The sequence below is a fragment of the Canis lupus genome, chromosome 15, assembly GCF_011100685.1.
Source record: "Canis lupus familiaris isolate Mischka breed German Shepherd chromosome 15, alternate assembly UU_Cfam_GSD_1.0, whole genome shotgun sequence".
Taxonomy (NCBI): Eukaryota; Metazoa; Chordata; class Mammalia; order Carnivora; family Canidae; genus Canis; species Canis lupus.
Window position 1 is genome coordinate 10,001,948 of NC_049236.1, and position 27,899 is coordinate 10,029,846.

General features: G+C 36.1%; 1 protein-coding gene and 1 long non-coding RNA gene across 6 annotated transcripts in view; one reads left to right on the forward strand and one right to left on the reverse strand.

Moving 5' to 3' along the window:
• The window catches only part of RNF11 (ring finger protein 11), a 36,646-nt gene that overhangs the window by 3,415 nt on the left and 5,332 nt on the right, over nucleotides 1-27,899 (reverse strand). Inside the window, exons 1-2 of one of the 2 annotated variants that reach the window (XM_038558070.1) lie at nucleotides 19,076-19,333; nucleotides 137-306 (exon numbers count right to left, since the gene is read on the reverse strand). In XM_038558070.1, coding sequence (XP_038413998.1) covers nucleotides 137-306; nucleotides 19,076-19,123 — 218 coding nt within the window. In that variant the 5' untranslated portion in view covers nucleotides 19,124-19,333. Of the gene's footprint in view, nucleotides 1-136; nucleotides 307-19,075; nucleotides 19,334-27,899 lie in introns of those variants that run through there. The other variant, XM_038558069.1, reaches the window with a different exon arrangement.
• On the forward strand, nucleotides 2,854-20,087 carry LOC111098970. 4 transcript variants are annotated; one of them, XR_005370232.1, is made up of 6 exons: nucleotides 4,448-5,651; nucleotides 6,433-6,565; nucleotides 8,095-8,165; nucleotides 11,220-11,304; nucleotides 17,834-17,894; nucleotides 19,889-20,087. It is a non-coding gene; the product is annotated as an uncharacterized LOC111098970 (long non-coding RNA). The 4 variants fall into 4 exon arrangements; XR_005370231.1 differs by adding an exon at nucleotides 2,854-4,433 and having other exon boundaries at nucleotides 5,446-8,165; XR_005370230.1 differs by having other exon boundaries at nucleotides 6,433-8,165.

Below are 27,899 nucleotides of genomic sequence, written 5' to 3' on the forward strand. Positions count from 1 at the left end.
CTTAATTACTGTAACTCAACATTCTCTTGCTTGAAATGATTATCTTAAATATCTAACTTCTAAAATCCAGGAGAGTATTTTTCAAAAGCAAAATTCTGGAGATGGACCTTTGAAACATGTATAAATTAAAACTTACTCCCGGATCTTTTTTTCTGATCCATCCCTTCCAGGGTCATAAACTCCTTTAGGCAGATGTTGTATAAGGCCTATTCTTTGAGCTATCCTAATTTGTTCCTCTTCAGTCAGCTGAGTTGCTAGGCGAGTCTGGCTTGGTGTTGGATGATAGACTGGAACTGGAACTTGTTCCTAAATTTTAAAACACAGAGAAAATGATTATTTTTTAAACATCTGTTTTTTGGGGGTAATGTTTTTCTTGTTTCTTATTTTTTGGCTTAGTGGGTAGGAGGGGGACCTTGGAGAGGTAGGAGATTGTTTTACTCTGCCTTAACTTTAGCATATTTGGACTAACTTTTCAAAGATAAAATCTTTACTGAAAAACTCGCATTTTGTGTTGGAATATTGTGAAGTATTTCCACATGAAGGCTACATAACTAATATCATTCTTGATGTGCAAATAAATATATTTATTTGTACAACAGGAACAATACACAATATATATAATTAATAGACTTCAATATTCTAGGCTATATTCTGTATTCAATGGAGTTTTGTAGTCTCAGTATACCATTATTTACATTAAAACTGGTCATTACAGATCTTATTTGTAAATTCTTTCCATATAGACAGCAACCTTAAAATTATTATTTATTTAGAAAGGCTGGATTATTATTGCAATAAATTTTCACGAAATTTCTTAAGCTTTTGAATAAGTATTTGGATATGACAACTGAGCCAAACGAGGCTACCCTTCTTCCCAAATGGAAAACCTAAGTTTAGAAGATGTAAGTAAAATAGCCAAATATCTACTTATAATTTACTTGCATATATTAGTACATACAAAATTAATTTAAACATTGTTTTATCTATTCACATTCATGAAATAATTCTATTCATATTATTTATACATTCTTTTAACAGATACTGAATATCTTATGTGCCAGGTAATGGAGGATGCTACTTTAGGATTTATTTTATTTTATTTTATTTATTTTTTTTTTTTAAATTTTTATTTATTTATGATAGTCACACATACAGAGAGAGAGAGAGAGGCAGAGACATAGGCAGAAGGAGAAGCAGGCTCCATGCACCAGGAGCCCGACGTGGGATTCGATCCCGGGTCTCCAGGATCGCGCCCTGGGCCAAAGGCAGGCGCTAAACCGTTGCGCCACCCAGGGATCCCTAGGATTTATTTTAGAGAAAGAGAGAGCAAGTGTGCATGCAAGTCCCATGAGTAGGAGGAGGGATGGAGGGAGAGAATCTCAAGCAGACTGTCCACTGAACCTGACACAGGACTCAATCCAACAACCATGCGATCACAACCTAAGACAAAACCAAGAGTCAGATGCTCAACCAACTGAGCCACCCAGGAGCCCCAGGATGCTACTTTAGATAGGATGCTCACAGCAAACGTCTGATGAGACATTTGAGAAAAGACCTCAATGAACTATGAGGAAGATCATGCATCTGTAACCTAATGATTTCATTGTGGCTAGAACCACAATTTTTGAGCCACTTAAAATGATGTTCCAGAGAACATCTCTACTGAATATAAAGAACTTCACAACTACCAATTCACACATTACTTTAGAAAATGGTATTTCCACTCATCCTGTAGGATCACTCCTCATCTCTGCAACGTAAGCACTTGTTTGAGGACAGCCAATATTCGCAATTGTGAGATTATGCCTCCAGGAATAACTGCTAAATCTGTGTTAAGCTAAAAAAAAAAAAAATTCTGTGAAATGACTTCCATAATCATCCAAAACATCAATTGAGGCTGCTTTGAACTAATGGCTTTTGTGGTCAAAAATAAAATAATCAAGAGCACCCATAATGAGAAACTTAAGGGCTCAAGTATAAATATCCTTTCTGAAGAGAAATTTTACGGGAAAGTCTCAGATACATATAAGTTAGTCTTAAATACTGAATATTCAAGGAAGAAAAGAGTTTTCCACATACCACTATGTCCCCTTAAACTATAGCCTTATTTGTAAATACTCCTTTGGCAATAGTTAGACTTTAAAGGGAGATCAATAGGGACGCCTGGGTGGGTCAGTGGTTGAGCATCTGCCTTTAGCTCAGGTCGCCATTCCAGGTTCCTGGGATCAAATCCTACATCAGGTTTGCCATGAGAACTGCCTGCTTTTCCCTCTGCCTGTCTCTGCCTCTCTGTGTGTGTCTCATGAATAAATAAAATCTTTTTAAAAAAATAATAAGGCAGATCAACATAAGACTTTAAATATTCATTACACACACACAGGAATACTACTTAGCCATCAAAAAAAATCTTGGCATTTGCAATGACGTGGATGGAACTAGAGGGTATTATGCTAAGTGAAATAAGACAAAGAATTTTCATATGATCTCACTCATATATGGAATTTAAGAAACAAAAAATGAAGATAAAGGAAGGGAGGGGAAAATATAATAAGATATAAACAAAGAGGGTGGGACGCCTGGGTGGCTCAGTGGTTGAGCATCTGCCTTTGGCTCAGGGCATGATCCTGGAGTCCTGGGATTGAGTCCCACATTGAGCCCTTGCATGGGGCCTGCTTCTTCTATCTCTGCCTCTCTCTGTCTCTCATGAATAAATAAATCTTTAAATTAAAAACAAAACAAAACAAAGCAGGAAACAAGCCATAAGAGAATCATAGGAAACAAACAGGGTCACTGGAGGGGAGGAGGTGTAGGGATGAGGTATCTGGGTGATGGACATTAAGGAAGGCATGTAATGTAATGAGCATTGGTTATTATATAAGACTGATAAATCACTGAACTCTATCTCTGAAACTAATAACTGAATTTAAAGGCAGGTTTTATACTGCATATAAAAGTTTTACAACCCTTTGGTTAATAATGATCAAATACGACCGGTGCGTCTTTGGTTTAAATACTTCCAAGTTTAAAAAAAAAAAAAAAAAAAAACTTCCAAGTGTTTAACCTAGTAGGCAAACATTCAATATAGAAAAGTTTCATGGTTAAAAATAAAACTCTGCAACTTACTAGCTATAAGGTCCTGTAAACATGGCACTTAGCTGAGTTCATAGAGCACGTGGTTCTTGATCTTAGGGTCATGAATTTGAGCCCCATGTTGAGCCTACTTTAAATAATTAAAAAAAAACCCGAACACATTTTTTTAACCTCTGAGCCTGAGTTTCTTCATGATGTAAGAATAACTTGAGAAGTCTAAGTGTTGTCCCTGGTGTAATACAAGATACACATAAAAAAGCATCATTTAGGGATGTCTGGGTGGCTTGTCAGTTAAATGACTCTTGATTTCAGCTCAGGTCATGATTTCAGGGTTATGGGAGTCTGCTTGCCCCTCTCCATTTGCTCCTCCCCACTCCTGCCCTCATCATTCTCTCTCTCAAACAAAACTTTCAAAAAAGCTCAAATAAATGTTAGCTATTGCTAGTGCAGCTCTACTATTATAGGACTATGGAACAACATTCCAATATTTAAGAAATGGATTGGATTTATAATCTTAACATGTCAGTTACACCTCAAAGCTGATATTGAAATAAAATTTAGCTCTGAAAAAGAAGAAATGGATTGGACTATGCAGAGATAAGTAAAAGGTTTCAAATAGCAATCTTAGAATTCATCTAAGGTCAACTCTCATCTTATATGCCTAAACTTGCCTATAGTCACATAATTACTGACAATATTACAATCAGAATTCTGGTCTCCCCTTTTAAGTCAGTAATTTCTACTACAGCATTACTCGTTGCCAGAGAGCAAGGAAAACTCCGTGGGTTAATTTGGCTTGTGTCCGCTTACATTACTTTGAAGAATAGTACACTGAAATGACATTTTAAGAGAGCCACAAAACAAGGCATATATCTCATGTGGTTCCTTTAAGGGTTTTTCATCTGTAATAAAGCTTTTATAATTTCAGTGACTACTAGAATTTAAGAATTTCAAAGAATATCAAATCCATCTTTAAACTGACCCTGTAAAATAGATTCTATTACTACTAGTAGTTAAACTCCAAAGTCTAATCATAGCTGCCCATCTATTCTTTGACTGAAACTCCTGAGGGCTACTTCAGGTAGTTCTTACTATAAGGTTGAGAGTTCAAATTCTGCTGCTACTAGAGGACTGTTTCTCTATATGCTTACTTTGGGATTTCTGTTCTCTGATGTCACTTTCTTAAACTAGTCTAAAAAGGTAGCATGGCCTACTAATCCAATGGGGTTTTTTTGAGCAATAGATCTTGTTCTGAGTAATCTTATTTATAATTACAATATTTAATTGTAATTTATTTAATTGCTCTAGTGGAATGAGGCTGAGATGGAATGTGACCTACAGGGGTGAGTATCCTCATTCCATCATCTACCTGGGGCATGTTTTGCTAATTTAGAAAAATCAATGGAACAGTTTTTAAAACACTGCTATACAAGAATATGGATTTTGTCTGAAAAATTGTAAGACTAAAATCTGTTACTATGGGGACTGTTAATATATTTAATAGTCTCAATATCTTTGAATAAAGGTAATAGCACTTTAGAGGGTGATGATCCAATCATAAGATAACAAATAGCTTTTAGCTTTATAAATGTCAACATTTCTAAGTCATTCTAACCATTTGTTTTCCCACCACCACCAATGACTCTGGTTTGCAGACTTAAGCTAACAGCTATTATCCCTGGCTTTAGTCCTGGCTCTCTGGCTTGTCCCTGAATACAAATTCTTTGACCTCTGTTAGGACCCCTGCCAGCTCTTAATTTTTCAACCCTTGGATTACCACTTCCAGGCTAAGCTATCCTGATTCTCAGTCCCAGTCCAGTTGACTAGTCTGGCACAAGAGAACACAAATGAAGTCACATTGGTAAAAGATTGTGAGTAATAAGGGTCTCCAAAATCCCTGAACATACTACAAAGAATTGTTTTAAATTGTTTAGAAATAATCTCTAACCATGTACTTTAAGAGGCTACATTTCCTTGGTCTTCTGGTTCATATGTATACAGAAGAAACAGAAAACAAGCTCTACTTTATGAAGAAACAATAGATATTAAAATAACACTATCTTTTAATTATACATATTATGGATGTATTTTCTTTGGTATTTTTTGTTAAACCAGAGGAACTCTCAAAGCACCACTGAGATATTTAAAATGATTCAACACTCTAATTTCAATTTACTACAACTTTTCAGAAAGCCACAAAAGGAAGGAAATGACTAAGAACTGCTGGTATTTTAAAGATGGTTATGGCCTCACCCTTTGTAACACATACACCTAACTTTAATTTCCATCATACCTGTTAAAATGGCTTTTATGAGTTACTGTTTACAGACTAGAGATCCAATGGTATTTTTCTAGGTGGCAAAATGGAATCTTCTAATGTCAGCTAGAAGACACTGAATAGAAGACAAGACATGGATATAAAGAACAGCAATTTTTAAAAGATTTGGATTCTGGGACAGTTCTCACCACTCCCTAATTGATGGATCATTGCACCTAAACATTGTGTAAACAGTATGGTTTATGCCAAACACCTGCTTCCCTCCTGGGAATCTGGAATTTTGGTATGTACTAGGCAGTGGGTGTCTACTCAGTATTTTGGGCTCCCCTAGTAGACAACCCTTCACAACTACTGGCACAATTCAATGCTGGGGAAATTAAGTGTATCCTGTGTGACTCCACTAGAGGATTATTGGAAGGCTGTGCCTATTTCCTATGGACTAATGCACCTTTTTCCTTGGATGATTTTGATTTGTATTCTTTTGCCATAATAAATTAGAGCTATGATTACAACTATATGCTAAATGCTATGAGTACTCCTAATACTCAAAGAATAATCTAGATAATGTCCATAGTGATGGATAGTTCTCACATTGACTCCTTTTGTTTTCAGTTTATTTGGCCATGCACATTAGAAATTCTTTGTAGAAAAAAAATTCTCCTTTGTGAAAAAGGTGTGTTTTGACAATGGTGGTTACACAGTACTTGTGTTTTATTGCTTTTCTTAAATTTTAAAGGACCCCTGTAAGGAACTTTTATTTTGAATATTACTTAGCATACAGGAACTATTATTTTGAATATTCCTTAGCATACAGAAAAATACTTTTGAGATAAAGATGTTTTGGGCTGAACTGTGTCCCCTAAAATTCATATGTTGAAGTCCTAATGCCCAATATCTCAGAATGTGACTGCATTTGGAATCACTAACGTGACTGGTTTTATCCTGGCCTCTTCTCCTGTCCTATACTCTTCACCTTCACAACTATGTCCATACTGACAACAAAAATTAGATATAAATGATTCACAAATTTATATTCCAGTCTAAATCTCCCTTTTAAATTCCAGGTTTTACTTGACAGTTCCAACTCAGATGTCCTCAAAGTGCCTCAAACTCAACATGTCCAAAAATGAACTCCTCTCCAAACTCTGGTCCTCTTTTTGGCTTCCTTATGAATGACAGAACCATCTTTCCAGTTCAGTAAGACAGACATCCTTGGCACCTCCCCATCCCCCCTACTCTTCCACCAAGTTCTAGCAAGTTAATTTGCCTCTGAAATACAGAATCTGTTTATTTCTTTCTGTATTCATTGCCAATATCTAGTGTAAGCTCCCATTTCATCCCTGGTGAACAATATTAGCTAGCAAAATCTCAATTTGTTCTCTAGGACATTCCTCTCAAAACAGATTCCATTCTATGTCCTCCTCACACATACCTAAAACCGTTTCATTCAATAGCTTTCCATTGGTTAGGATGGAGGCCAAAGTCCTTAATAAGACTTCCAAAGCCCAGCACTATCTGGTTACCTGCCCTCCTTCCGTATCTAACAACTCCGGGCTTTCTAGCTCCACTCCTATAGGAAGTCACAGTGCCTGCTATACTATCTACAAAACACTTTCCTCCATCACCACTCTGCTAAATAATGCCTTTTCTTCCTTTAGCACTCAATGCAACATCTTTCTAGTATCTGAGAAACCTCTCCTAACTAACCATTCTCCTTTATTACAGGCTTTTATACACCAGGTAACTTTTCTTCATAGCATGTCATAGTTGTAATTTTACATTTAGTTATAATTTGTCTTCCCCACCAGACTGTAAGAGACACATTAAGAATTTTTTGTTTCTCATTGAAACAGCAGATGAATAAAAGGTCTATTAAAAACCGTATGTACTAATAGCTAAAAACTGTCACCCATTAATTTACTCTGGGGATTTTGTTTTCCATTTTTCTTTACATTTCCTGGAACCCCTAGCCAATTGTTAAATACTTGATAAATTTAGTGTACATGCCATACTATTGGAATTATACAGGTTTTTTTGCTAAGTATATTAAGAATAACAATAGTACCTACTTTCAATCCCAAATGTGAAACTTAAATATGATTTTGAATACCTATTGAAAATGTTTGCAAATTAATCATTTCCAGTGCACAAGGACACTTACTACAAAAATACTATGAATCAGTTTATGAAAATCTAAATCACTAAACTAAGTAATATAAATACTGGCACCTTCAAGGGTGGTTCAATTGGCTTCCCTCACCTCTGACTATGATACAATTCATGAGGTATTCTGTGCTTCCCCTAAAAAGGTGTGATTATCTGCATAACTATTATATTTCCTCATTACTAGACTATAAGCTGGATAAGGAGGGACCTATGTCTATTTTGCTCAGCAGTGTATACTATTTATTCAGTATTTGATACATTGCAGTGATTGGATAAACATCACTGGATAGCTGAATGATAAAGCACTCATGCTCCTGTAATCCACGAATCCATGTCATATATTCATACCAGGATTTTGTAAACTTGCTATGAAAAAACTGCCAATGATTGGGTTACACAGTAAAAAAGAAAACTCAATGTAAATTATAACCAACCTTCCTTCTCTAAATGACAATACCTGTTTGTTGTCTATCTCAGGAACTTCAATACGTTCAAAACCAAACTAATTATCTCTACTTCCACAATCATTCTGAAACTCAGAATTTATATGCCTACTATAGGTTAATGACAGAGAAGTACAGTGGAAAAGAACATAGACATCTCATGTGATCTCAGCTTTGGCACTTATCAGGTATGCAACCCTAGGCAAGTTAGTCAGTACCTGTAGGCCTAAATTTTCTCCTCAGAAAAATCAATAGAATACCTATCTTAAAGAGTACTGTAAGGAATAACTAAGAAAATGTAAATAAAGTACCTACCAACACAAGGACTCAATATCTGGGCCTTCCTGATTCCTCTGACTTCCCCTCCTTTCCTTTATCTCCATCATCTACTTTAATGTCTTATAATCTTTTTTTTTTTTAATTTTTATTTATTTATGATAGTCACAGAGAGAGAAAGAGAGGCAGAGACACAGGCAGAGAGAAGCAGGCTCCATGCACCGGGAGCCCGACGTGGGAATCGATCCTCGGTCTCCAGGATCGCGCCCTAGGCCAAAGGCAGGCGCCAAACCGCTGCGCCACCCAGGGATCCCTAATGTCTTATAATCTTAATTACCATTTCCTCAATGTTGATAGGAGACACATGTACATGCCCTGTGAGTTTAAATTTTGAGAAAGGAGGAATTCATAGTATATTTCAAATAAACTTAAACATTATATGCTTTCTTAATGCTTTAATTCTCTAAATCTTCATGAAACAAAAACAAAATGAGAAGCCAAAAAACATTTGCAATAAAGAAAAATAAAGTGTTAGGAAAAATTCAGCATCACAGAAGGGAGTAGAACAGAAAAGGAACAAAGGATTACAAAATAAGCTGAGGCAGAGCAAGGAGAAAATACAGGGTCAGTCACATAAAAAAGCAAGGTCTGACCTTCTGATGAGAAAACTCTGAAGCATTCCAGTTGTTTGTTAATATATAATGAAGCATCTATAAAACGATGAATGCTGTGAAAAATATAAAGGGCCCTAATCTTAGAATACAAACCAAGAAAGACAGAAACCTGCCAAAGTGTAAACCTATTTGTTTGAAAGGCAGTGCATTAAAATTTGGACCCAATTTAGAGAATATGATATAATTTTCAGAAACTAAAACAATGCAGTGGGTAAGTGCCTAAATAATGTGCTGAGGCTGGAAATAGTACAAGTCTGGTTTGTGGTAAAGGAAAAATAAAGTCACTGCTAAAGAATGCAGCGCATTCTTTAAATGCAGAGCATTTAAAGAAATGTCACCAAAAGCTGTATCCTTTCCTCCAGTAGGAAGTAAGAGTCAGCTCTTCTGATTTTCTCCTTACAGCCTCACAAGCTGCTGCTGGCACCACCCCCTCCCCAGCTGCAGTCTCCTACTGGGAATGTTTTCCCTGAATTTGCCAGACTGAAGTTTAAGGCCATAAAATGGAGGATTTGGAATGGACAGTCTCAATGCACATTCTCTGATGTTCAGTGAATCATGACCCAAAAAACCCCAAACCAAACAACCAACCAGCCAAATAAACAAAATCCTCAAAGATTAGCATTAATGTAATTCCTGAACCATAAAAGATAACTATACATATAGAGGAGAAAAGAGACAGCATCCCACTTTGATACTGACAAATGATGTCATATTTGTTGAGAAAGTATACAAACTAGAGTAGTCTGCATGGGAAAAAAACATTGCTTCCATGGAGGTAGTATGGCATCTGTTTGCTTGTTTACTTTTTTAAGGATTTGTATTTTTTTTTAAAAAAGATTTGAGAGGGAAAGGGAGAGGGAGAAGCAGACTCCCTGCTGAGCATGGAGCCCCATGAGAGGCTTGATCTCAGGACCTGAGATCATGACCTGAGCCAAAATCAAGAATTGGACACTCTGGCGCCCCATGTTTGCTAATTTTTTTTAAAATGAAAAGTATGACTTCATTCACTACATAAATATTCACTGAGCACTTATTATCCAGGGTTATTTACCATATCCTAATTGGGGGAGGGTTGGTAAGCATTATTACATCATTAGATAATTCATTTAAAGCTCAAGACAAATGAAACCAAGGTCACATTTTGAGCCCAGGCATCAAGTCAGTATTTCTTAACACCCAACCACTTTTCAGATGCTGTTTCAGGTAAAGGAGATTATGGTAGTAACCAGGTAAGGTCTCTGTCCTTCTGAAACCTAAAACCCCTATAGTAGGGGGATCCCAAGATAGTAAACAAGTGAGGAAGACAGCCACCTCAACCAGAGCTCCACACTCTCAATTGCCCATGACCTGGCAACTTCTGGAACAGGCATATATTCGAAAGGCCCCATAGGCTAGCCAACATTTAAAGACACTGCCTGACTGGTAAAAAGAGGGTGAACCAATCCAGTTCTTTCTTCGGTCAGAATTGGAAAACTCAATCAACTGACCTGAAAGGTCACTGAGGAGCAAATAAGAAGCATGTAAAAACTGCAGTTATAGGAAGACATGGTATTAAACCCAGATTAGAAATGCTGAGTGAAGCAGACATTAATAGAGCCTATAAATTAAAACCCCTGAAATCCCTGGATAAAAGAAATGGGAGAGGGGATGCCTTGGTTCCCTGACAAGCTTTCTGCTTCTAACCCATTTGATTTTATATATCATTAAAATGCAGCATCTTTCCTCTAATTGTCTAATAAGAGTCTTGTAAAATCACCACCATTTTCTTTCCTAGATTAGGGCTACCTTCTTCTTCTCATCAAGCAAACTGGTTTCTAGAGGGGAAATGACACCCAGTTATTGACAATTTTGTACCAGTGGGGCAGATATCCAGTGAGGTTGTGGGCCAAGAGCTATTGCCCTGACTTAGCGCCTAAGTTATTGTTGGAACCATTTCTTTGCTACAACCAAAAAATACTAGAATTTCTCATTCAAGCATTCTACCTTTGAATTTTATCAGTTCAATGAATAAGAATAAACATTTCAGTAACTGTCATTCTTTCTTAAGTGGCAGGTGCAAATACAAGACTCCTATTTGAAAGCTAAGAGTAATATGCCCAAGAATTCTTTGCGAAACAAAGAGAGAATATGCATAGCCTTTAAGGAGTTAAAAGATGAGAACTTTAAAATCTATTAATTCCAAAAAAGAGTAAGTCTGTAGCAGCCAAAGTTGGCTTTGTAGCTCAGGAAGTCTGCTATTGCATTTACTGCACTAAGTTCTCTAACAGATACCCTTATCCTTCTTTTTTAAAGGACCAGGGCTAGTATCAATAAAAATGAATTTCCTCCAAAGACTACTAAACTTCAGTTGTAAGAATGCTGCAGAATTCTTTAAGAGGTAATATTTCTTGGATTCTAAGTTTTTAAGGCTTAGAATTAAATGTATACATCAACTAGAATACACATTCTGATTTCAAAAAGCATTGAAAAGTTTTAAATGTTTTTTAATTTAAGTAATCTACACCCAACGTGGGGCTTATGACCCCAAGATAAAGAGCCACATGCTCCTCTAATTAAGCCAGCCAGGTGTCTCAGCATTGAGGAAATACAGTACCACTGCAAGATAAAAGGCCTACATTTAATATAACACTTACTGAGCTATAATTCACATAACGAACTCATATAAAGCATATAATTAAATGGTTTTAGTATGTTCAGTTATGTGAAATTCACAATTTCAGAACATTTTCATCATCCCCAAATGAAATCGCATACCTATTAGCAGTCATTCATCATTTTCCCCTAAATTCCCCAGCCCTAAGCAACCACTAATCTGCTTTCTGTCTCTAAAGATTTACCTACTCTGGGCATTTCATATAAATGGAATCCTACTAACATGGTCTTTGGAGGCCTAAAACTTAGCATGTTTTTAACATTTACCCATGTTGTACCATATATCAGAACCTCATTCCTTTTTATTACTGAGCAGTATTTTGCCGAATGTACTCTCAACCAATTATATAATTTGGCCATTTATTAGCATCTGGGTTATTCCCACTTTTTAGCTACTACGAATATACTGCTATGAACATTTGTGTACAAGTTTCTGTGTGGTTATGTTTTCATGTCTCTTGGGTATACACCTAGGAGAATTGCTGGGCCACATGACAACTATCTACATTCAATCTTTTGAGGAACTGCCAAATTTTTTTCCAAAGCACTTATACTGGAATTCCGATTTAAAAACTTAAAAACAACAACAAAAAACAAAGTACTTCTACCATTTTACATTCCCACCAGTACTGTATGAGTTCCAATTTCTCCACATCATTACTAAATCTTGTTTTCGTTTTTTCGTTGTTGTTATTATAGCCACCCTAGTGGTTTTTACTTTCTTGATAGCAAATGATGTTAAGCATCTTTTCATGTGCTGACCAGCCATTATCTTCTTAGAAGAAATGTCAATTCAGATCCTTTACCCTTTTTGAAATTGGGTTGTTTGAGTTATAGGAGCTCTTTATGTATCTTGGACATCAGTCCCTTATCAGATAAATGATTTGCAAATATTTTCTTGCATTCTATGGGCCATCTTTTCACTTTCCTGATGGTATCCTCTGAATCACAAGTTTTAAATTCTGATGATATTCATCTTATGTGTCTTTGGGTCACACCCAAAGACATTTTTAAGCACGTAAGAAGGCTTTACTTAAGCCAACGTCATGAAGACATACTCCTTTGTTTTCTAAAAGTTGTGCAGATTTAGCTCTTATGTTTAGGTACATGAACAATATTAATATTTGTATATGGTGTGAGAAAGTTAATATTTGTATATGGTGTGAGAAAGGGGTCAACTACATTTTATGTGGACATGTAGGCGTCCCAACACCATTTGCTGAAACTTGAAAAGACCTACATTTTAATGTGAGATTTTTCCTAGAAGCCTAGTGAAGTATTCTGGGGCAAGGGTGAAAGGAATAAGAATCTTAAAAGACTGTTTATCTGAAGGAACCAGGGTGTCTTAAGGATGCCTAAAATTAGTCCGACCAAGCATATTTTCTACATCCTCTAGTTGTATCAGTTGCTGCAGTTTCTACATAGGTGGTTTCTACTTTCTAATGCATTATTCAATATCATATCCCTAATACTTGCCTTCTAATTGTTCATATGTGTTTCATGTAATATATCCTAACACAGGAAACAAGAACAATCATAGCTGTCTTAAAACTATTTGCTTTAGACAGTTACAGAGAATGCTCTGGATCTCAATGTTGAGACTATGAAATATCAAGTGTCAGCATCTACAAGTCTGACAGTGGAAAAGCAGGTTTCATCTTTAGATTCTTCAAGTTCAATTCCATAACCAAGCCATCAGGAAATTGCTTTAACTAGCAAGAGAAACAGATTAGCGGAAAATGGAATACAGGGTGCTTAAGTCTTCTTGGTAATGTACCTCAAAAAAAAATTCCTAGCCTGACCTCAATAGAAATATGAAGTTAGGATTACTAGAGATTACTAGATTATTCTTAGAACCCAAATGTGAAGTCGTTCTAAGGTTATTCAGCGATATAAACAGAGATGACCAGCTATTTACAAGTTATTTTCTAACTGAAACTGACAGCACATTAATTTTCCATAATTTCTACATGAGAAACACATCCCACCATCTCCATCTTTATCATCAGGAATCAAGAAAATCACCTCATAAAGAATCCAAATGTACAGGTCAATATAGACTTAATATTTAATAGCTTTTAAAAACCACACGAGAGACACCTAACTCTGGGAAACGAACAAGGGTTAGTAGAAAGGGGGGACTGGGTGATGGGCACTGACGGGGGCACTTGACGGGATGAGCACTGGGTGTTATGCTATATGTTGGCAAATCGAACTCCAATATAAAAATACACTAAATAAATAAATAAATAAATAAATAAATAAATAAATAAATAAATACCAGAGTTCTAAAGACTGTGTCAACATGAGAAAATGCTTATAGAGTGATATTAAGAAAAAAGTAAAAGGATGCAAAAATAGAGTGCCATTAAGTGTACATTTAAAAGTATCTGCATTTGAAAAAAAACTAATATACATTGAAATGTTAACTGTGGTTGCATTAGAGTACTGAAAATGAGTTTTTATTTCTATGTAATATTTAACCTGCAGTTATAAAAACTTTATATAAAGTTGGTATCACTAATAGCTAAAAGTTATTGTTAAAAAATCTAATTTATAGGGGCACCCAGCTGGTTCAGTCAGGGGAACATGCAATTCTTGATCTCAGAGTCATGAGTTTGAGCCCTGCATTGGGGTGTAGGGATTATTTAAATACATTTTTAAAGTTTTTAAAAATCCAATTTTTAAGCAGAAAAGAAAATGAAAGCAAAATACAGACAACTCACAATGTATATTTAATTCTGCTAAGAATATGACTTGTATACAGAGTCTAATTCCACTTTTTATAAATTGAGATGAATTCACGTAACCTTAAATTAACCAATTAAAAAAAAAAAACAATTCAGTGACTGTTAGTACATTCACACTGTTGTGCATCCACTACCTCTACCTACTACCAAAATACTACCTACTATCAAAATACAAAATAATCACTCCCAAATAAAACTTTGTACCCATTAAGTAGTACCACCCATCCTCCCTTCTCCCCAGCCTCTGGCCACCATCTGCTACTATGAACTTGCCTACTCTATTTCATATAAATGAAATCATAGAATATGTGACCTTTTTTTACCTCTGGCTTCCTTCACTTAGTATAATGTAGTCAATGTTCATCTGCATTGTAGCATGTATTAACTCCATTTTTAAGATATAAATAGTGAATCAGTCAAATATATATATTTGAGCATTCCTTGCATGTAAGGTATTAGTTATTACCTAAACAATACTTGGTTTCAACGATGCATCCTGGGATACAAAGGTATACAAATCAGTGCAAATTAACTTTGGTTTTTACACTTAAAATAAAAAACTACAAAAGAAAAGGGATTGTTAACAAAGTTCAAAAATGTTTTTAAAGTACACAAACCACTCTTGGTTTAGAATTATGTAATGAAATCCAATGATAGAACATGCTGTGTACCATAAGTCAGGAAAATCTGGTTCAGTGTTATAAAAGAGCTGTGACCTTGCCGCATCCATTCAAATCCCCAAAGTAGAGGACATCCAATGTTCTTAAATATTTAGTCTTTATATTAAATTGCAGGCACTGAGAATCAAGCAAGAGGTATAACATAAAGGCTATATTTTGACAGTAGACAGGATATATTGAAGAGACAATGAAAGAAGCTAGAAGTTTGATGTAACAGACCAGAGGTTGTTCATCTGAGATCCAGGGCTTAAGGAAGTAAATACATTCCCTAATATGCAAATTCTGTGCACCTTTCTACAGAGGATTTGTGGTTTACAGTTTCTCAAGACTTATTAAAGGGTCAAGAAACAGACTTAAGGATGGTTGCCATAGAAAAACTATTTGAAGGAAGAGAAGGGAAAAAATCAAATAGAGGGGTAAGGAAGTCTTGATTTGAGAACTGAACACTGAGGAAGCCCTCTCAACTCTAACCAAGTTATCTCTCCCACTTCAATTCTTTCTCTAGCACCATGCCTATGATTTTGTACTGTTTCATATTTTTATCTTATACTTGGTATCCACCAGTGAGTGACATCACAGATACCCTGAAGTTGTTTATTTTTTTTTTATTTTTTTTTTTTTGAAGTTGTTTAAAAAATTCTAACTGCTTTGAAGGTGCTTCAGTCACTCTGCAAATAACTTAGGCTTAATCAATGTTTCTATTTTAGATTAAAATTACAAGTCTAGGGCAGCCCCGGGGGCTTAGCGGTTTGGCGCCGCCGCCTTTGGCCCAGACCATGATCCTGGAGACCTGGGATCGAGTCCCACGTCGGGCTCCCTGCGTGGGGCCTGCTTCTCCCTCTGCCTGTGTCTCTGCCTCTCTCTCTCTGTGTGTGTGTGTGTCTCAAAAAAAAAAAAAAAAAAAAAAAAAAATCTTAAAAAAAATTACAAGTCTAGAACTCAAAAACCGTAGAAAACTGAAATTCTTTGCAAATTAGGCAGTAATGTCTTATTTTTTAAGATTTTATTTACTCATAAGAGACATAGGCAGAGAGAGAAGCAGGCTCCGTGCGGAAGTCCAATGGGGGACTTGACCCCAGGATCATGACCTCCACTAAAGGCAGACGCTCAACCACTGAGCCACCCAAGTGCCCCTATGTCTTATAGTTTCTAAACCCAAAACAGTTCTTGCCCTCAAGATGGGCTAGATCCATTTAACTTTGAATGGAGAGTTCCCAGTTTGAGGCTACCAAAAGTAGTCTTAATTCTCTATTAGAAGGTAACTTCTAGGAACACCTGGGTGGCTCAGTGGTTGAGCATCTGCCTTGCACTCAGGGCATGATCTCGCAGGCTCCAGAGCCTGCTTCTCCCTCTTTGTATATCTCTGGCTCTCTCTGTGTCTCTCATGAATAAATAAAATTTTTAAATAAAAATTAAAAGGTAACTTCTGAAAGTGACTTTCAACTGACAAAACATGTAGTTTCAAAAATTTTCCTGGTGGTTGTCTCCAACTCTGGTCCAGTAACTCCTCACCTCCATGACTGGATCAGATTTCCCTAAATGAATTCTTGCTCATTTAACCGAATAAAAATCTCCACACAGTTCCTTTACCCTAAATATTCCATTTCTAACTGCTGGTCCCCAAAACGACCTCATTCTTCACTCAAATCATTCAGGTCCCTTAGATGTTGCAGAGTCAACTTACACCCCTGCCCGCCTGTGTACCTATCTCCAGTTAGTCTTCCATCTTGCTAAATAGAGGTGCTAGCAAAAGTACAATAACCACCTAAATGCCCATCAAATAGGGAACTGGTTAAATAATATTCAGCCCCAGGGAAGAATAAAGCTTTTCATCTATTGACAGATGAAAAAAGGTACAGAATTGTGTGTAGTGGCCTTTTTGTATAAAGGGGTCATGAAGGACTATCTGTATTTGCTTGCTTGTGTATAAAATCTTCTGGATCCACAAAAATGTAAACATTAGTTGCCTATGGGATATTGAGTTGAATGGCTACAAAACAGAAATAAGATGTTTCATCTGTACTCTAATAGAGACTACATGAATGGATCACTTAATTATTAAAACAGATTATAATTACAAATTTTAATTAAAAAAATTGTTTTCTTTCATATAGGCCAATTTTTCTTTCTTTTTTTTAATTTTTAAGATTTTACTTATTTATTCATGAGAGACACAGAGAGAGAGAGAGGCAGAGGGAGAAGCAGGCTCCATGCAAGGAGCCCGATGCGGGACTTGATCCCCAGACTCCAAGATCACACCCTGAGCTGAAGGCAGACGCTTAACCGCTGAGCCACCCAGGCGTCCCTAGGCCAATTTTTTGATCTTTATACGGATTCTATCTGCCTCCACCTTCTCAGAAAACTTTGCTGCTTTCCCTATTCAACCTTTACTAGATCCTTCTCAGCTTATAAACATGATCAGGTCCTTCTCATTAAAACAAATTCATCCGGGATCCCTGGGTGGCGCAGCGGTTTGGCGCCTGCCTTTGGCCCAGGGCGCGATCCTGGAGACCCGGGATCGAATCCCACGTCGGGCTCCCGGTGCATGGAGCCTGCTTCTCCCTCTGCCTGTGTCTCTGCCTCTCTCTCTCTCTCTCACTGTGTGCCTATCATAAATAAATAAAAAATTAAAAAAAATAAATAAATAAAACAAATTCATCCACCTTCAATTCCATATCCCATCATTGCCCTATTCCTGTACCACTTCACAACCAGTCTTCTCCCAATATATCCTATTCTTGCTCTTTCTATATCCTAATATCTTAGAGATACATTCTTTTCTTATAATCCATTACTAAATTGTTTTTTTTTTTTTTAATAACAGGATTCGCTTCTAACTCTTCATCTCTATCGCCATCTCTTCATCTCTATCGCCGACAAATCAGGTAATACAGGGGCTTCCTAACTACTAGTCTTCCCTTGACTACTATCCCCTTCCAATTTGTTCTCAGATCTTTCAAATGTCAATTCTAATTTACATAATCACCCCACTCATATCCCCATTTAAAATCCTTTAGTAGCTAGCTTTCCACTTCTCTAGGATAAGGTCCAAAATCCTTAAGAGAATAAATGTAAAGGACCCAGCGCCAAGCAGCTTAATGTCGAGTCCCTGGGTGCAAACATGTACCCATTTCTCTAAAATGCTGCTCTACAGACAGGCAAGCTTGAATCCCTAAGAGATCTTGAGATGTGGGACATACAAAATATTTTAATGTATCTCACAATCTTATCTTTTTGGCTCTACATCTTGGAATGTTTTCTAAATGGCCAAAGACTTTTTACAAAATAAAACATACAGAATATATGCAAGGGTCAACACTGTTTTATGAAACTTGTCTCTGTTTTTATGAACATAAGTGTGGTGTAAAAATGTACTTTTTGTGAGGTGCCAAGAAATGTTTGAAAGCCTATAGTCTTGGCAATTTTTTTTGAAATTATGATACTGCCATTTTCCTTGTGATATAAAATTTTTTCATCTATGACTTAAGAAATTATACTTCAAGTTAATTTAATAGATTTCAGAATTTCAGCCATTTTAAAATGGCCTTATTTCATAAATGAGATGTGACAATTTACCTAATAGTGTTGCAACAACAAAATTTAACCGAACTCCTGTACCACACACCTATCAGAACTCTGTGGCTCAAACCCCAAAGGCTTTGTGGCTTCTGGCAACAGTGATAGAGCTCATGATCTGCAACTAGAGACTGCCTCTTAGGGATTCTTAACGGTCTTTGTGGCACAGAAACCTTTGGCAATCTGGTAAAACTTATGGACCACTTCTCAGATAATGTTTTTGAATGAACATATAAAATTACCAAGGACATCAGTTATCTTAAAATGCAGTTCTATCCATGGCCTTATAGGGATCTGTGGACCTAATGGTAAGTATTCAGTTTAAAGATTACACTGAGCTTAGATGTAGTTTAGTGTAGATTAGAAGAAAATTTAGTTTAGAAACTAAACATTGAGAAATAAAATCTAGGGAGAGAAAATTCCAGATAATGAAGGACCTTTGGGGAGAAGAGAGAGGCATATGTGAAAAATGAAACACTGATAAGCTTACCTCAATAGTAAGGATTTCTTCCTTTTCAGTTTTTCTCTCATAATACATGGTAAAATTGACTTTATTTACTTAAGCAAATCTGAGCCAAGGAAACTTTAAAAATAATTTTTTTTTAAAAAAGGTGCCATGTATCCAAATCCCAAAATACTTTATTCACAAAAATGTTGCTTTAGTCACAGGTACTGCATTTGGGTTGTATTGGCAGGAAATATGACAAGCCTGATTATCTGGTTTTCCAAAATGCAGAGTGAGAGGCACAGCAAGGTCAGATGTATTAACAGCAGATGAAGAACAATCTGACAGTGGGAAAAGAAAATGATATAAGCAGGTACAAGAATTAAAATTAGAATAGCTTCACCCAATAACAAATAGTCCTACATAATTCAAGACTTTGGAGGTACCTTTCTATTATTTCCAGGGTATAATAAACTAATCTAATAATTTTGAATCAATAAAATGAGCTGAAAGTCTGCTAAGAAGTCAGTATTTCAGTGATTTATGGGGAAGTAGTGACAATGAAAGGGGAAGGTTGTGAAGTCTGAAAAAGGACTGGGTTGAGAATTAGTCTTGGTAAGACACTGTTACTACCTTTGGTAAGTATATTGGAACAAAAAATGTTGGCAAAAATGCTAAAAATGTGTAATATATTTTAGAAGGTTTTCTACTCCAAACTTATCCAAAATAAGTCTCTGTCTAAACTGGTAAATATCATTTAAATCCAACTGCAATTATACTTTCTACAATTGGATCCATTATATTCCCTTGTGTGATTTTACTACCCCATCTCCTTTTTTACTTTTTTTTTTTTTTTAGAGACCTGTTTTCTGGACCTCCTTGCTCCTCCATTATCCTGAATGGACTACTTACCAGTTCTTATAGCTTCAGAGCCTACTTTGCTATTATAAATCTACTTCTATTACTTCCCTATTTTAAAAATACCACAATAAAAACCAGGATACAAATGACTAATGGACATAATGCTAAACAAAATAGGCTTAGTTAATAGATAGAAGCTAGTGGCTTAAAATCAATTAATGATAAATATTTCTTATAATGATTTGGTTACCAAAAGTTAGACAGGAAGAAAAATCACCAATTGATAGAAAAGACATGTAAACACCAGAACACACTTTGCTACCTTTAATATTGCACTGAGGTGGCAGGGCTGCTTATCCTTAAATGACAAAATAGATGTTAAGCACAGGAGTATTTCTGTCAATTTAGCAGAACACTGCTGTGCTATATGAAACCTACCTTTATATGATTTATGAAATATTTTTAGAAGACCCAGTTCATTATAAAGGAGTCTCATCACTTCAATTATCACTGTTAAAGCCACTTCATTCCAATACCCCATTCTCCCAACAGATTAACTCCACTAGAAATGGACTCCCATGTTCCTATGACTGTCTTTGAGCCAAAATGTTACATTTTGTAAAATATGACAAATGTAAAATATTACATTTTCAATCTTCCACTATTCCTTTGCTGTACAATTGCCTCTGCCTAAAAACTCGAATCTCACAGCTGCCTGGCTCTGCTGCTAATAAGGCTGTTTCTTCATCTAGAAGATATAAATACTTTCATAGAATTATGAAAATTAAGAATTTCTAGTTTCTGGTCTGGCATGTAAGGAGCTTACAAACTGTCACTCCACTCTAACAAAAAAAAAGTTGAACAAACTTAAAAATCGACAACGCTTCTGCCAGAGCGGTGAGGCCACAGGGCAAACTGCTGACCTGAAAACTGGGAGAGACAGACAAGTGGATACAGAAAATCAAAACTTACCAGAGCTGAAACCCATGAGCAGAACCAGGGCTGGGGCAGGAAAATCTGAACTGTAACTGACAGACTGCTGAAGGGTCAGTGTGGACAAGGCTGAGCGAAACTCTGCTCCACCTCCATGTCAACTCTGCTCCACCTCCATGTCAACAGCTCTACCAGGTCCTCACAGTAAATATCAAGAGAAAAATCCCCTCACACTTCTAATGGGGAAGGAGGGAAAAGGACCATTTTGATATACACCAGAGCATTCTATTCTTCTTAACAAGGCCTGCACTCAGGAGAAACCTCAGACAACCTGCACAGGTTTTATCAGAGCCTAAACTATCTGAACAAACGAAAATACTCAAACCCAGCTGCCTCCAGCCTACTACCACATGGAGGAAGGGAAATATCCAACCTCAGCTCCCTCTTGCCATCCTGTCCCACCTAAGGGTGAGGGGGATGACACTGAGAAGCACTGCAAATTAACACAAACAAAACAGGAGCACCTGGGTGGCTCAGTGGTTGAGCGTCATCTGTCTTTGGCTCAGGTCATGATCCCAGGGTTCTGGGATCGAGTACTGCATCTGGCTTCCCACATGGAGCCTGCTTCTCCCTCTGCCTCTGTCTCTGCCTCTCTGTCTCTCATGAATAACTAAAATCTTTAAAAACAAAAAAATAAAAAATAAAATCTTTTTTTTTAAACACATAACAAAAACACCACTATATACCTATTAGAATGGGAAAATCCAAAACACTGACAATTATCAAATGTGGAGCAACAGGAAATCTTATTGCTAGTGGGAATATAATGTGGCAGTGTCAGTACAAGACAATTTGACAGTTCCTACAAAACTAAACATACACTTACCACATACGATCCAGCAATTGTGTTCCATGGCATTTACCTAAATGACTTGAAACCGTATGTCCACCCAAATACCTACATGTGGATGTTCAGGGCAGCTTTATTCGTAAGTGCCCAAATCTGGAAGCAACCAAGAGGTCCTTTAGTAGGTGAAAGGATAAACTGTGGTACAATAAGACAATAGAATACTATTCAGTGCCAAAAAGAAATGAGCTTTCATTTCACACCATGGGTAGACATGGAGGAACCTTAATTGTATATTACTAATTGAAAGAAAATCTGTAAAGGTCCCATGTGATCTGATTCCAACTATATGACATTCTGGAAAAGACAAAGCTCTGGTGACATTAAAAGGATCAGTAGAAAAAAAATAAAAAATAAAAATAAAAGGATCAGTAGTTGCCCGGGTTAGGAGGGAGGGATGAATAGGTAAAAAGCAGAGGATTTTTAGTTCAGGGAAACTATTCCGAATGATGGATGATATAATGGTGGATCTATCTCATATCTTCATTCACAGTGTACCCTAATATAAACTACGGACTTCAGGATGATGATGTTTTGATGTGGGTTCATTAAAAAAAAAAAAAAAAAAAGCTCAAGTGGTCACAAAATCCCAGGTGGCTTATATACAGAAGTGAACAGCTGACCCTAAAATTCATATGGAATTAAAAGGGACTAAGAATAGCTAAAACACTGTTGAGCTAAGAATTTACACTTCTGATTTCGAAACTTATTTCAGTGTTGGTGCATTAAGAATAGATATAAAAATTAATGGAACAAAACTGAAGAGTCCAGAAATAAACCCTTGCATTTATGATTGATTTTGGGCAAGAATGCCAAGACAATGGGGGAAGAATAGTTTTTTAAAAAAAATTTTATTGGAGTTCAATTTGCCAACATATAGCATAACACCCAGTGCTCATCCCGCCAAGTGCCCCCCTCATTGTCCATCACCCAGTCACCCCAACCCCCCGCCCACTTCCCCTTCCACTACCCCTTGTTCGTTTCCCAGAGTTAGGTGTCTCTCATGTTTTGTCACCCTCATTGATATTTTCACTCATTTTCTCTTTCTCTTTATTCCCTTTCACTAATTTTTATATTCAAATGAATGAGACCATATAATGTTTGTCCTTTCCCAATTGACTTATTTCACTCAGCATAATACCCTCCAGGTCCCTCTACGTGAAGCAAATGGTGGGTATTTTTCTTTTCTTTTTTTTTTTTTTTTTTTTATTTGTCATTTCTAATGGCTGAGTAATATTCCATTGTATATATAGGCCACGGGGAAGAATACTTTTATTAACAAATAGTCCTGTAACAGGATAGCCACTCGCAAAAGAATAAATTCAGGCCTTCCTTACATAAAAATTAACTCAAAATGGATCTATATCTAAAATATGAGAACCAGGAGCACCTGAATGGCTCAGTGGTTGAGTGTCTGTCTTTGGCTAGGGGCATGACCCCAGGGTTCTGGGATCTAGTCCTGCATCAGGCTCCCCAAAGGGAGCTTGCTTCTCCCTCTGCCTGTGTCTCTGCCTCTCTACTTCTCATGAATAAATAAAATCTTTTTAAAAATAAATAAAATGTGAGAACCATAAATAAAGCTAAGAGTAAATCTTTGTGGGTCAGGAAAAACTTTTAGACACAACATCAAAACTCAAATGACAAAAGAAAAAATTGGACTTCATAAAATTAGTAACTTTTGTGCTTCAAATACCACTGAAAAAGTGAAAAAACCAATCCACAAAATGGGAGAAAAGTTTTGCAAATCATTCACCTTACAAGGGACTAGAATATATAAAGAACTCATGCAACTCAATAATAAAGACAGCCCAATAAAAAATAGGCAAAGGATCTGAATAGATACTTGTCAAAAGATACACAAATGGCCATCAAGCACATGAAAAGATGCTCAACATTATTAGCCTTTAGGGAAATGCAATCAAAACCACAATGAGATACCACTTTACAGCCAACAACACAGCTATAATAAAAAAGACAAGTTCTGGTAACAATGTGCAGAAATTGGAACTACTGTGTACTGTTCGGTGGGAGTGTAAAAGTGCTTTGGAAATGGTCTGGTAGTTCCTCAAAAGATTACATGTGGAATTATACAACATGCCAATTCCACTGGTAGGTGTATTAACAGAGAAATGAAAACACATCCATATAAAAACCTATATACAAATGTTTATAGCAGCATTCTAACAGCCAAAAAATAGAAACCCAGATGTTCGTTAACTGAACAATAGCTAAATAAAATGTGGTAGATTCATACAATGGAATATTTCACAATAAAAAGGAATGAAGTCCTAATACACGCTACAACATAGATGAATCCTAAAAACTTGATGTTAAGTGATGTTAAGAGGTCCGTTCCAAAAGACCACATAGTACTATGCATATTGGTATGCATTTCTCATTCGGGAAATGCAAGTTAAAACCAACTAAAGACTTCTACACACTTATTGAAATACCTAAAATAAAATAGATGGATAATACCTGGTGTTAGTATGGACGCAGAACAAACAGAACTCTCATACAAAGCTGATAGAAGTGTAAGTTGATGGAATCACTGAAAAAACTGTTTGATCTTGAAATGCATCACAAATAAGATGGACTGATTAAGATGTGTTAAATACAAAATGTACAGAATCTAAGTCATAGGAATATGGATTTTCTGTCAACTTTCTTTTCAAAAATTTATGTAACAAAATGTTGTGGGACAAACTATGTACCCCAAATAAGCATGTACATTACGTACATAAAAAGAATGGTCACAAAAGATTAATACAGCCAAAAGCTCAGAACCCAAATATATATCAACAGTAGAATAGACTGAAAAATAAATGTAAAAATGTCTATTTATACAATACTGTACAGCAGTGAAATCAATATAACTACATAAAACAAATGAATTTCACAATACTGAACTATTCTATTTAAGTTCAAAACTAGGCAAAACAAATATATACTGATAAGAGGTCAGAATAGTGGTTATCTTTGGGGAAGGGGTATTGACGGTTGGAGGATATATGAGGGAGACTTTTGGGTGTTGGAAACAAGCCATATCTTTTTTTTTTTTTTTTAAGATTTTGTTTATTTATTCATGATAGTCACAGAGAGAGAGAGAGAGAGAGAGAGAGAGGCAGAGACACAGGCAGAGGGAGAAGCAGGCTCCATGCAGGGAGCCCGACGTGGGATTCGATCCCGGGTCTCCAGGATCGTGCCCTGGGCCAAAGGCAGGCACTAAACTGCTGCGCCACCCAGGGATCCCTGGAAACAAGCCATATCTTGATGGTGATTATAATATGTAAAAAAGTTCACTGGGATATATAGTTAATACTGTTAGTTATAATACTGTTAGTTATACTATTAAAGATACACTCTTCATTGTACCTTCAAAGGTTTATTTACACACACAAACACACATTTTAATGTATCAGATCATACATCTCTCTAAATTCATGTTCATCACCTACTGGCTCCAAGTTCTCCCACCCATAGTTTAATCATGGCAGCTCTTTTGCTTTTATTCCATTTCTTACACATTCATGTAAGACTTCACTTAAAGTCTTCAGAAGCTAAAAAAGTAAATTTGTGATTCTGTGTCCTGTCACAAATTGATCCCAACCTCAAAGTCTACAGCAATTTAATACTTGTTTATATACTTTTTTTTTTATTATATACTTTCATACCGAATACTCTATGTATATACATGAATCTCAACTCCTTAACTAAAATGGTAGCTCCTTAGGGGTAAAGGGTTCATTTTCCTTTCCCCTTGGTGCCTAAGATAAATTTGCTGACTGAGAGAAGAAACTGGTAATGGGGTGTCCTGGTCTCTATCCTTAAAGTCTTACTCAGTTTATGATAAACTGCTTTTTCCCCACAAATAAGAATTAAACTTATACAAAATTACATGCAATTTGAACTAGTTGCGTCAGTAATAAAAGTCTCACTCTTCTTAGAGCCATTTTCATAAGAATTCAGAAAAATTTTAATAAATTAAATATATCTGGAGGATTGCTTTCTTCATTCCCACACTCTATCCCTTAGTTACTTTACTGCAAGCTCTCTAGATTAAGTAACAAGATAATTACTCAACTGGCCTCTGGGAGCATGCTCCAGGTTGGCTATTTAATTAAAAGATAGGTATATGTGTATTCATATTAAGTTGAACTCAAAAGTATTTTTGATCAGTGAAAATAAGGAACTCTAAGACTTCAAAAGCCACATCCCATAAGCCAAACTGAGTATCCAAGTCACAAGGTCAGACAGGTCATCCAGGAGCAGAACATATTTAGTTCTCCCTTACTACTTTACTTTTTGATTGCATGTAGCAATCTCTTGCCATTAAAAGCACACTTTGGCTGTCAATTAGCCAGCTTTTCCTCGTATCTTTCACTTCCACTTGCACTCCAAGTCTTTAGCACCACCATTTCATCTATATCAAAACTGCAAAAATCCTGAACTCTGAGCACACTATCATAAACATTATATTCAGCATTAAAAGTTACTGGTAAAGGGGCAGCCTGGGTGGCTCAGCGGTTTAGTGCCGCCTTCAATCCAGGGCGTGATCCTGGAGACCCAGGATTGAGTCCCATATCAGTCTCAGTCAGGCTCCCTACGTGGAGCCTGCTTCTCCCTCTGCTTCTCTCTCTGTCTCTATCTCTCATGAATAGATAAAATTAAAAAAAAATGTTTTTAAGTTACTGGTACAGAATCAACTTCTAAATTATTTCTTACAGCCTGTTTTTTAATGACTTATTTGAATACAGGACAGAAATACATCATCCCTAACTCTTTGCTTTAGGGGAGGTTATACATGGAAGATAATTATATTCAGAAATGGCTCCACACAAGATGACAAATATAACATCTAATTTTAATTGTATTTACAATTATCCTCCTTATAGAATTTAACTTGGCTAAGACACAGTAAAGACAGAAGACAAAAGAGAAAAAGTGGCACAAATTGAAGAAAAGTCAGAGAGAACCTATACTGGTCATTCTGTGACAGTTTTTCTGTTTAGAAGACATAAAATTAAGATCTTTATAAAAGAATCATTATTATATTATAATTTTATATTAAACTTTTAATAGATTGAAATTTTATAATATAGACATTTCTAGAAAGTATTATCTAAAAAATATTTTAAGGAAGTCAACTTCTCAGATCTTATGCACTGAGTAACTCATTACCCCTATCTTCTCAAGTTACTCTATAATTAGCTCTAGAATTAAACACTGACACACAGACTGCCCTACTCTTAAAGGTACATACATTCTTAATGGTAAAGAATCAGCCTTAATTAAAGGACATCTAGAATGGGTTTTAGGCATAAATAAAACGCCTGCAACAATGGTGACAAATAAGCAAGTATCTTCAAAAAAAAAGATCAAACCAAGTTGAACTACACAGAACACAAACCAAACTCAAATGAAACAGCTCACACACTTTATAAATTACAAGTGATAGAACAAAAATGAAGTCAGATAAAACAGTTAATGTGGGAAAGAAAAATAGAATCCTTTATGTTATAAACGCCAAAGCACAGGATTCTGAGAATAATTTAGATAGAAGTAAAACCATAAAATTTCATACTCTTACAGAAAAATGCAATTAACTGATTTCCACATTTATTCAAGTATTTGAGTGCCTGCTATGTGAAAAGCGTAGTTCTAACAATGCAAAGAGTGCTAGAGTAGGAGGCCAGCAGGAGATATGGCATTGTATGAATAATTGAAAATCAAAAAAGGGTAAAGTGTCTGTCCTAAGAATGGTAAACAAAGTGCTAAAGGAGTTCAGATAAAGCTGTTATTTACATTAGGGAGATCAGTAAAGGACTCATGGCATATGAGCTGGACCTTGAAAGCTATAACATACTGGGAACAACTAAGGGAAGAGAATTCTGGGCAATGGAAACAGAACACAGGTAGCGGCTGGAAAGCAGAAGGCATATATAGAATTATAGCAAACTGTTCAGTCTGATTAGAGTATAAATTGTATATGAGACTACAAAAAGCTGGAAAACTATAAGGAGCTAGATCATGAATCTGGTTGCTAACACCGAGATCTTCAGTAATAAGTCATTAAGAATCATTAAGGATTAAGAGGCAAGGTATATGATCTGGAGATTTATCTAGCATTGAAGAATGAAATGAATGGGGAAGAGGATACATCAATTA